We start from the raw sequence: 12,134 nt of genomic DNA on the forward strand, positions 1-12,134 counted from the left end.
ACATCCAGTGTTTGTCGACTGGTTACTGCTTGCACATTATGCTGGGAGAACTTAAAAAAAACTATATTCTATATTATCAGGCCTAAAAGAAGAAACTCTAAGAAAGAACCTTTCTTTTATAAAAAAGAAAACTTCCCTTTCCACAGTTTCTTAGTTTAAGTGTGCAAAAGAGAAAAAAAAATGAATATCTTAAAAATTCAGCACGTAGCTGAAACTCCTAGCAAACAAAAACAGCCTCATCCTCAAATCCTTGATCAGTCAGCTCTCAAACCTCCACATCTGAATAAAGGAATGTGGATCCCTGATCCTCAAAGTTATCTCAGCTGCAACTTTTGAAACCTTGATGATCAAGTTGAAAAGACCAATCTTCTGAGTTCCATGGGAACAACAAAAAACAATCTTCTTCCTGGAGCCATTGACATCTTGACAAATACGTGGACAGGCCTCTCCCACAAACTCTGTGTCATCCCTCCTTCCTCATGTTTCTTTTTGTTCTCAAATTTCTTTTTGGACTATAAAAGGATGGGGGAGTGCCGAACCAGAGGACACAACTTAAAAATACGGGGTAGACCATTTAGGACAGAGATGAGGAGAAACTACTTCACCCAGAGAGTGGTGGCTGTGTGGAATGCTCTGCCCCAGAGGGCAGTGGAGGCCCAGTCTCTGGATTCATTTAAGAAAGAATTGGATAGAGCTCTTAAAGATAGTGGAGTCAAGGGTTATGGAGATAAGGCTGGAACAGGATACTGATTGGGAATGATCAGCCATGATCATATTGAATGGCGGTGCAGGCTCGAAGGGCTGAATGGCCTACTCCTGCGTCTATTGTCTATTGTCTATTGTCTATTGTCTAAAAGTCCCAAAAATAATTCTAAATGAAAACTTTTCTGCTTCTCGAGAAAAACCCAAGGGAAGTCACAAGATAAACCTGCAAACTCAGGAGCACCTGCAAGATCCACACTAAGAATATCACAGGTAAGAAATTTGAATTTCCAGCAGGGATTTGAACTGTGAATCTGACATCACTTTAAGAGTGTGTGAGGTTGAGCACTGGTTACAATTTCCAAAACAAAATGGAGTGGCCTGCCAGCATTAAAATTGTGGCTTCTCTCTGTCTATGTTTTGGCCTCCTGATATGGGTTTGCTCAGTATCATAAAGATATCCAGCTCGGAAACAGACCTTTTGGTCCATCTTGTCAATGCCGACCATATATCTAACATAATCTAGTCCCATTTGCCAGCATTTGGCCCATATCCCTCTAAATCCTTCTTATGCCTATACCCATCCGGATGCCTTTTAAGTCTTATAATTGTACCAGCATCAACCACTACCTTGTCTATTCCCTCTATCCATGCCCCATGATTTTATAAACCTCTACAAGGTCACCCCTCAGCCTCCGACGCTCCAGGGAAAACAGCCCCAGCCTATTCAGCCCCTATGAGCTCAAACCCTCCAACACTGGCAACATTCTTGTAAATCTTTCCTGAACCCTTTCAAGTTTCACAACATCCTTCCTGTAGCAGGGAAACCAGAATTGCACATAATGTTCCAATAGTGGCCTAACCAATGTCCTTTACAGCCCCAACATGATCTTTCAATTCCTATACTCAGTGCTCTGACCAAGAAAGGCATGCATCCCAAATGCCTTCCTCATCATCCTATCTACCTGCAACTCCACCTTCAAGGAACTATGAACCTGCGTTCCAAGGTCTCTTTGGTCAGCAACATTACCCAGGACCTTCCCATTAAGTGTATAAATCCTCCTCTGATTTGCTTTTCCAAAATGCAGCATCTCATGTTTATCTAAATTAAACTCCATCTGCCACTCCCCAGCCCATTCATTCCTGATGAAGGGCTTATGCCTGAAATGTCAATTCACCTAATCCTTGGATGCTGCCTGACCTGCTGTGCTTTTCCAGCACCCACACTCTCGACCCATTTATCAAGGTCCCATTGTATGCTGAGGTAACCTTCTTCGCTGTCCATTACTCCACCAATTTGGGTGTCATCTATAAATGTACTAAACATACCTCCTATGTTCACATCCAAATCATTTATATAAATGACGAAAAACAGTGGTTCTTGTGCATTGATTCTTGTGGTACACCACTGGTCACAGGCCTCCAGTCTGAAAAGCAACCCTCCACCACCACCCTCTGTCTTCTAACTTTAAGCCAGTTCTGTATCCAAATGGCTAGTTCTCCTTGTATTCCATGTGATCTAACCTTGCTATCCAGTCTACCATGAGGAACCTTTTCAGATGCCTTATTGGAATCAATATTGATCATAACCACCCCTTAGTCCTCAACAATCCTCTTCGTTACTTCTTCAAAAACTCAATCAAGTTTGTGAGACATGATTTCCCACATACAAAGCCATGCTGACTATCCTTAATCAGTCCTTGCCTTTCCAAATACATGTACATCCTGTCCCTCAGGATTCCCTCCAACAACTCACCCACTACTGATGTCAGGCTCACCGGTCTATAGTTCCTGGCCTATCCTTACCACCTTTCTTAAATAGTGGCACCACGTTAGCCAACCTCCAGTCTTCTGGCACCTCATCTATGATTATCAATCATATAAATATCACATCAAGGGGCCCAGCAATCACTTCCCTAGGGATTTATCCACTTTTATGTGTTTTAAGACATCCAGCACCACCTCCACTGTAATATGAACACTTTGCACCACCCTCTGTGTGAAAACATTTCCCTTAGTGCCCTTTTAAATCTTGCCCCTCTCACCTATGCCCTCTAGTTTTGCACTCCCCCACTATGAGAAAAAGTCTTTGGTTATTCACCCTATCCATGTCCGTCATTTTATAAACCTTTGTAAGGTCACTTTTATGCTCCAGGGAAAATAGCCCAAGTCTATTCACTCTTTCCCCATAGCTCAAACTCTCCAATCCTGGCAACATCCTTGTAAATCTTTTCTGGACACTTTCAAATTTAACAACATCTTTCCTGTAGCAGGGAGGCTAAAATTGAATAAAGTATTCCAAAAGTGGCTTAACTAATGTCCTGTACAGCTGCAATGTGACATCCCAACTCTGAGACTCAATACACTTTATCCTTGGATAAAAGGACCAAAATTGCACACGATATTCCATGTGTGACCTCACCAATGCACTGTATAAATGCAGCAAGACATCCTTGTACTTGAATCCCTTCACTGTGAAGGCAATCATACTGTTTGTCTTCCTTACTACCTGCCCCATTTGCACGCTTAATTTCAGCGACTGATGCAAGAGTACACCTCGATCTCAATGAACATTCCCCTCTCTCAATTTATAGCCATTTAAATAATAATCTGACTTTCTATTTTCGCTACCAAAATTTGCTACCAAATCAGGAATGTCTGTGTCTATTATGTATATGGACTTACAAAACAATTGTCCAGGTTCCACATGAGATGCTTACAAAAATTAGAGGATATAGAATTGAAATTGATCTATTGGCTTGGATCAAGGATTGGTTAGAAGCTAGGAGAGAGAAATTTACTAGACACCTATTCAATATGCAACTGATGTTGATCCTCCAAGGGTCTGTATTTGGATCACATTTTTAATAAAGGGTTTGTGAGAAGGAAGAGACAGCCATATATGTAATTCCACAGATATAACCTTTTTAAGGGGCAACATAAATAGAGTAAATTGGAGAAGGAAGGTGCAATGGGACATTGACAAATTAAGTGACAGGACAAAACCATGACAGATGGAGTTCAAATGGAAAGTTTGAGGTTTTCCACTTAAGACCTAAGATCAGAGTAATATTTAGATGGTGAGAAGGTAGGGGCTGTGGATGAACAAAGAGGTTTTGGGGTCCAAATACTGTAGTTTTCTAAAAATTAGTGGACACGTCCAATAATTGATTAAATATGGTGAATGGAGTGTTGGTCTTTAGCTAAAAAGAGCTGGAATACCATCAGGTAGAAGTTATGCTATACCTGTTTGGAGCACGAGTTAGACCCCTTCTGCAATACTGAACTCACTTTCAGGCACCACACTTATGGACAGATATACTGGTTTTGAGAGGGCTGCTACGTTTTGGTCCATCCTGTTTGTACCTACTGGTACCAGGAGATTTGCTGCCATGATATGTCATACTGCAGCACTGATTGACCAGAATAGCATTGGGAGAACATTATGAGGTCAACATGTATTGATTGGGCTTGTGTGCCCTTTACGTAGGAAGTTTAAGTGATTCAGAAAGCACATCTTCACACAAATTGAAAGTTTCAAAACTGAGCTTGTTAGTTTTCTGTGAGGAAAGAAGATTCAGATGGAGTTTAAGATGCAAGGTTTGTGAAGGTTTGTAGCTCAGGTTGAGGTTTAGGGTGTAGGTTTGCTTGCTGAGCTGTAGGTTTGATATCCAGACGTTTCATTACCTGGCTAGGTAACATCATCAATGGCGACCTCCAAGTGAGTTTAAGATACAGATCTATCATAAGCGAATTTGATGATTGAACAGTTTCAAGGGGCTGAACGGCCTCTTCATTTCCAATATTCATTTTTGCTTGTCTAAATTGCAATGGGTTAAAAAAATTGCAGATAGCAGAAACATGAACTGCCTGTTCAACACCAGACAACTGAGAGAAACACACAACAGGGCTCAGCATCTGTGGACTGAATAAATAAGCTAAAATGTCATAACTGAAGAAAGTTGAAATCTGAAATGCTAACTTTTTTGCTTTCATGCATTGTTGACTGACATGCATTTGCAGCAGTTTCTGCTTTCTGTTTATAGATTAAAATGTGTCACATTGACAAAGATAATCACTCTCAATGGATTAGCTGGTTCTCTGGACATTGTGCAATGAGGATAAGGCATGTAAATTCACCCCTCATGGCCATGACGCAAAGGACATGGAGGATATCAGTTGACAGATTCACTGACATCTTCTTGCACAGCAGCCTAACAACAGTACTCACATTAAAATAAAGAAAAATACTGCCTCACTTACCATTGTTTCATTGAATTCTTTTTTGTCATCTGTCCCATCCACCTTGTAGGTGCCTGACTGGTTTAAGTAGAAGTAATATGTAGGATCAGCGATACCTAGATTTTCAACCTGCTCTGGTGAAGCACCTTCGAGCAGCTGTTTAGAAGAAAAAGTCAATTTATTTTTGAGCCTATATTTCTGATTTCAACATTTGTTTGAATTTAGCTTCTAATCATACTTGGAACATTGTATTATAATAGAACTCATGCTGATGTAATATTGGCATAACATTCTAATCTGTAGTGTTTTATAAAAAACATCAATATCACTTCTAAAGCATCATGGATCCATGATTTACAACACCAGGAACCATTTGGCTTGCAACCTGCCTATGTAGACTCTTTACTTGCAAGCTGTTCTGTCTCTCCCTAGCCATGTACCTTTGTTTGCTTCACATATTTATTCAATTTCCCGTAAATGACATAATCATCACCTCATGCATTCTGAGCTCTAACATTCTGAACAAAGATGTTTTTCCAAACATCACCCTTCACAACCCCAGCGATACTTTTAAATTGATAACTGACATGGAAGCTAGGGAACTTGGGAAACAAATAGTGTTGTCTTGAAAAGTGTCTATATTACAGAGGAGGAAGTGCTGGCGGTCTTAAAGCATATAAAGATGGATAAATCCCTGAGACCTGATCAGGTGTAACCTGGAACTTTGTGGGGAAATAGGGAAGAGATTGCTGGGCCCGTTGCTGAGATACTTTGCATCATCAACAGCCATGGGTGAGGTGCCAGAAGACTGGAGAGTGGCTAGTGTCGTGCCATTATTGAAGAAAAGTGATAATGAAAAGCCAGGGAACTACAGACTAGTTTGCCTAATGTCAGTGGTAGGTAAGTAGTTTGGTGGGGGGGGGGGATTTACATTTGGAAAGGCAAGGACTGTTTAAGTTTAGTCAATATGGCTTTGTGCGTGGAAAATCGTAACTTGATTGAGTTTTTTGAAAAGGTGTCAAAGAAGATTGATGAAGGCATGTTGGTGGCTTTTATAGACTTCAGCAAGGAGTTTGACAGGGTTCCACATGGTAGACTAATTAGCAAAGTTAGATCACATGGAATCCAGTGAGAGCTAGCCAACTGAATACAAAATTGGCTTCAAGGTAGGAGACAGAAGGTAGTGATGGGTTGTTTTTTGGACTAGAGACCTGTGACCTGTGATGTGTCGCACAGATCAGTGCTGGATCCGTTGCTTTTCATCATTTATATAAATGATTTTGATGCGAATATAGGTGGTATGGTTAGTAAGTTTGCAGATGACACCAAAATTGGTGGTGTAGTGGACAGTAAAGAAGCTTATTTCAGAGTACAATGAGTCCTTGATTAGGTGGGCTAATGGGCCAGGGAGTGTCAGATGCAGTTCAGTTTAGACAAATGTGAGGTGTTGCATTTTGGTAAGGCAAACTAGGGTAGGACTTATACACTTAATGGTAAGGTCCTAGGGAATGTTACTGAACAAAGAGAACTTGAAGTACAGGTGCATAGCTCCTTCTGGAAGACTTTTATTGTGTAAATTTGGTTCAGGGGTCATAGCAAAGTGAAAAAATACCAATTTATTTAGGCAATAAATTTTCCAAGTTTTTGTTGATGGCTGTTTTCTGTTTAAACTTGTTTTACTTATAAACTCATCTTAATTCTCCAACAAGATTTCTGTTTTATCTTACTGCTGGGCATCCACTGACCTCTAAGTAAGCATTTCCACTTGGATACATTTCCTCATAGAGGTAGAGTCTACATTCTCAATTCATTAAAGTCAGATGGTAAGGAAGTGGTGCATTACCTGGTAATATATGTGGAAGTTTCTCTCACTCTCATTCTGGCTAACAACTCGGGATTTTTCCAACAAAAAGTTTGAGATTTTACCTCCATCCGGCTCTCCACCACGACTGAACTGAATTTCAACATACTTTCCCTTTGGCAGAAATAATACATGTCAGTATAGAACAGTGATGCATACATCTCCCTCACTCTCTCTCTCTCTCCAACCACACCAACCTATATTTCGGAGGGACACCAAGGGCATGAAAATGCCTCCAATAATTAAATCATATATAACTAAATTAATATGATCACTAATTAACATGAAACAGTGCGTATCCCTGTTCTGTAAACCAAGGTAATCAGGTTGAGCTAATAGTAAGGTACAGAATACCAGTGAGCTAAAAACAATGACTGCAGATGCTGGAAACAGTGGATGAATTCTTTGAATTCAGGATAGGCGATGAACATTTTGTGGCAAATTGATTACTTACATAAATGGTGTGGGTGAACTATTGCAGATTTTCTTCTAATTGTTTATTATATCATTGGCAGAACATTATAGAAAAGACTGGAGAAAGAATTTGTGTAACAATCCCTATGGATGACTTGACGTGAAAATTCATTCCCATTAGGGTCACTGAGAATTACATGGCTCAATGATTCTTAAATACTGAGATATTTGAAAAATCCACAACAGTGACTTACAAATCGACTGGAATTGTTGTTTCGTACAGTTTTGGCATTTCCAAAGGCCTCGAGCAAAGGGTTTGACTGTAGGATGATATCTTTTACATGCTAGAACAATATAGACAAATTAAAAAATGATGTAGATAGTTTTGTCTCCATTACAAACATGTAGCCTACATCTGGCAAAGGTGTTGCTTCCTATGTACCTGTAAAATGCTCAGTTCCTGGATAATAAACACACAGGCTAGTAACATTACGGTTCCACATTCTTGAAATGTTGGGTGACTTCTCTTGGGGTGAGGACATGGAGTACTGGCTGCAACCAGATGAGATGGCTAGAGAAGGGGACATTCCTGGTTCTTCTCACTATCTTCAAGGTTTCCCTGAAGTGTGTCTTTGGCAGGGATACCAGAGGAAGCTGTTGTTAGCCCTTATGCTAAGTGAGAAAACAAACTAATTTGAAATGAGTGTAGAGTAGGTCGACAATCCTTTACAATCGGGGTTTAGCTGCATATCTTTCCTCATATCAACTGGATGTATATGTCCATATACCCTGCCAGGCTGAATCTCATCTGGGCCAGAGAGAGTGTGGATCTGAAAGTATTCTTGAGTTCAGTCCACTTATAAATGTCGGGGTTCTGGGTGTGCAGGGGGAGCTGCTGCAGCTGTTGCAAGAGCAGCATAATAATAGAGACCTCCCACCCTGATCACCTTCTTCATGCAACTGCAAAAGCAGGTCCACCCTTTCTGCAGAGTGTCAGCAGCTGGCATCCTGTCTCCACTTAAATTGGCCAAACTGAGGGAGGCTGAATGCAAACTCATGAGTCCACTTCCCCTGGGTATTCCTGCGAACAGGTGCCTGCCTGGCATTTTGAAAAAAACAAAAATGAAGTAGGAGGCCTCTCACTTCCTGTCTGCCTGATTTGAATATGACAATACTGTTTATGGCCCTTGTGGGAGTAACTGTCTCCCCCCACCCCCATATTATTCTTCAGCAAGTCCACAGGGAGTCCTTAACCTGTAAACTGAGGGTGCAATCTTTCACTCTTGATCATTCTTAGACACAATGAAATGCTGAAATAAATTTTTAAAGATCAGATCTTTTGTCATTACCTGAACCTTTGATCCTCCTCCTGACACTTTGGAGATGTACCCCATTATATATTTAGCTGCTACTGTTTTGCCAGCTCCACTTTCACCACTGAAAGCCAGAAAAAAAAATCACAAATTACTGAAATGATATAAATGTCCACTGGTCTATATGCTTCACATACCTAGGATATTTCATTCATGTTTAGAGTTGCAGTCAGCAGACAGTATTTCACATAATTTCAACAGGATTCACAATGCCCCTTTTGACCTTTTATTCAGAAAAGGAGAGTGAGAAATTGAAAGCACTGCAGCTACTCAGCAATGTGGCCACCACTTGCATGACAATTTTTGACATTTTACAGAAGAAATGCAAATATTTTTAATATGTTAGTCCAAATAAAGTTGTTTTTCATCTTGAAATTAAGTTGATGTAATTTTAATACATGTTTATTGGAACCATATATTGTTATAGAATTGAAGGTAGATTATAAGTCGTTAAGAGAAAAGGGGCTTAGAGCTGTAAATAGTTGTTGTTTAATGTTCACTTTTGGAGTTAAAGAATAAATTGATTTTTTTTCTTTAAATAGTGGAATTTGGGCAGTTCTCTATCACTCAAACTTTAACAGATTATGAGGCGAGGTGAGCTTTTCTGGGTGTTTGGGTTAATTAGCAGAAGGGTTCACCGCCATGTCATAACACTCATCTCTTGTGCTTTAGTTCTTAGGAGAGATGTGTTGCTTTAAATTCAAAGGTCTAAAGAGTTATAATTTTAAAGCATTGTGGTAATCATTTTTGAAAAGATTTGTGAAGACAAGAAAGGAAAGCACGAAAAAGACTAAAAAAAGATAATAACATTGTTATCCTACCTGCAGACAAAGGATGCTTGACAGTAATCTTAAATCAAAGAGACTACATTGAGAAAGCAAATGCACTATTTGCAGATACCAACAAGTGGCGATAGACCCGACTCACAACTACAGAACCAAATCACAGCCCTACCCAAAAAACATCAGAAATCTGGAGAAATAAATAAGATCGACTTCCAAAAAAATGAAACCAGGTGGATCCAACACACCGCGCTTCTACAGATTATCCAAAATTCACAAACCAGGAGTGCCCCCCTTCCCCCTCAGACCCATAGTCTTGCTACCTTGTCCTGCTCCTTGGATGCTGCCTGACCTGCTGCACTTTTCCAGCAACACATTTTTCAGCTCTGATCTCCAGTATCTGCAGTCCTTACTTTCTCCTCACTACCTGGAACACCAATTTACAGGTAGGAGCTACACCAAAGACTAAAAAAAACGTAGTAGAAGATTCACGTCACTCCATCCACTCCACCCAAGAATTCCTGAAGACCAAGATGGAAGAAGATGATATCATATTCTCTTTTGACATAACAGTCCTGTTCACATCCTTCAACATCAACTTGACCAAGGAAATGCTGACTACATTATTAGAAGAACCAAAGACACATACACCAAACACCACCAAATTCATCAGCAAGGACAGTATCATCAAACTAGTGGACCAATGCCTTACCACCCAATTCATCTTCAACAACAAAACCTACAGATAAACCAACGGAATACCCATGGGATCTCCGATATCAGAGTTCTTAGCAGAGGCAGTAATGCAGAGACTCGAACAGACAGGTCTGCCAACCATCTAACCCAAACTTTGGGTTCACTAAATGAAACAAATGAGAGAAAACCTTCAAGACAATCAATAATACCCTCACTGGCACAGAATTCACAAAAGAGGAGGAAAATAACAACAAGCTGCCATTCCTCATTGTCGCAGTAGAACAACAGCCAATGGGAAACTCCAACTCAGCATCTACAGGAAAACAACACATACGGACCAAATATTGAACTACAGAAGCAATCATCCCAACATCCATAAATGAAGCTGCATGAGAACATTATTCCAACAAGCCACCACACACTGCAGTACAGAGGAACTACACAGAGCAGAGGAAAATCACCTACACAGTGTATTTAAGAAGAATGAGTACCCAATGAACATAGTCTATCGATTTCTGAGCAACAAACCCATACAAGAAGACGAAACACGTCCAGAAATCCTAGCCACTCTCCCCTACATCAAAGACATCTCGGAAGTGACTGCCAGACTGCTCAAACCTTGGCATCATGGTAGCCCATAAACCCACCAACACACTAAAACAGCAGCTAATGAACTTGAAAGACCCTGTACAGACAATAAGCAAAACTAATGTCATCTACAAAATACATTGCAAGAACTGTAACAAACACTACATTGGACAAACAGACAGAAAACTAGCCACCAGGATACATGAACATCAACTAGCCACAAAACAACATGACCCTCTCTCACTAGTATCCTTACATACGGATGAGGAAGGACACCACTTCAACTGGGACAACACATCCATCCTAGGACAAGCCAAATAGAGACACTCACGAGAATTCCTAGAGGCATGGCATTCCAACCAGAACTCTATCAACAAACACATTGACTGGGATCCCATTTAGCGCTCCCTGAGAAAAAGAACAGGAAATGACATCACCATAGGAAATGATTCTGGATTAGAGTGGTGCTGGAAAAGCACAGCAGTTCAGACAGCATCCAAGGAGCAGGAAAATCGATGTTTTGGGCAAAAACCCTTCATCAGGAAGGGCTTTTGCCCAAAACGTCAATTTTCCTGTTCCTTGGATGCTGTCTGAACTGCTGTGCTTTTCCAGCACCACTCTAATCCAGAATCTGGTTTCCAGCATCTACAGTCATTGTTTTTACCATAGGAAATGATGTTACCACAGGAAATGACATCACCAGCCCAAGGAACTCAAACATATAAATAGAAAGTGGACTACACCACCAGTGCTTCATTCAGAGGCTCACTGAAGATGTTACCTAGTATGGTGACAAAACATCTGAAAATGAACCTTCCAGCTCAGCAAGCAAATCTACATCCAGAATGTGGTAATAATGTTTGAGTGTGGCTCTGTGATAGTGTAGGTAAAATAATTGCAGATGATGAAATCCAAAGTAGACAGGCAGGAGGCTGGAAGAACACAGCAAGCCAGGCAGCATCAGGAGATGGAGAAGCTGACATTTTGGGTGTAACCCTTCTTCCGAACTGCGGGTGGGGGTAGATGGAGCTCCAGATAAAGGGGGAAGTGGGGCCAGGGTGGTGAAGTGGAGATGGCTGAAGACAGGTAGAGCTATGACCTGATTGGTTGATGGGAGGAATGAATAGGTGGCAGGGAGCAGTTGAAGGGATGGGGAAAGGGTGGACCTCATCTTCCACCTGGGTAGCCTGCAGCCCAGATGACTCAACATTGAGTTCTCCAATTTTAAATAACCTCCTTTCCCATTCCCTGACTCCCTTCCCAGCCTCTATCCCTCCCTTCCATTGCTCCCTGCCACCAACTGGATTTATTCTTCCCATTGACCAAGCTGGTCATACACCCTGCCTTTCTTCACCTATGCCCAATTCACCACCCTGCCCCTGCCATCCCCTTTATCTGCAGCTCCCCCGACATCCAGTCCTGAAGAAGGGTTGTGCTCAAAACGTCGACTTCTCCATCTCCCGATGCTGCCTGGCT

At 41.0% G+C, this 12,134-nt stretch overlaps 1 protein-coding gene across 3 annotated transcripts in view; it reads right to left on the minus strand.

Moving 5' to 3' along the window:
* Positions 1 to 12,134, minus strand: part of myo1f (myosin IF) — a 152,191-nt gene that overhangs the window by 71,632 nt on the left and 68,425 nt on the right. For all 3 annotated transcript variants that reach the window (XM_072594021.1, XM_072594023.1, XM_072594022.1), the window contains 4 exons: positions 8,569 to 8,656; positions 7,474 to 7,563; positions 6,788 to 6,919; positions 4,966 to 5,100 (listed from right to left, as the gene is read on the minus strand). In XM_072594021.1, the coding sequence (XP_072450122.1) occupies positions 4,966 to 5,100; positions 6,788 to 6,919; positions 7,474 to 7,563; positions 8,569 to 8,656 (445 nt within the window). The remainder of the gene's footprint in view (positions 1 to 4,965; positions 5,101 to 6,787; positions 6,920 to 7,473; positions 7,564 to 8,568; positions 8,657 to 12,134) is intronic.

The sequence above is a fragment of the Chiloscyllium punctatum genome, chromosome 24 (genome assembly GCF_047496795.1).
Source record: "Chiloscyllium punctatum isolate Juve2018m chromosome 24, sChiPun1.3, whole genome shotgun sequence".
NCBI classification, from domain to species: Eukaryota; Metazoa; Chordata; class Chondrichthyes; order Orectolobiformes; family Hemiscylliidae; genus Chiloscyllium; species Chiloscyllium punctatum.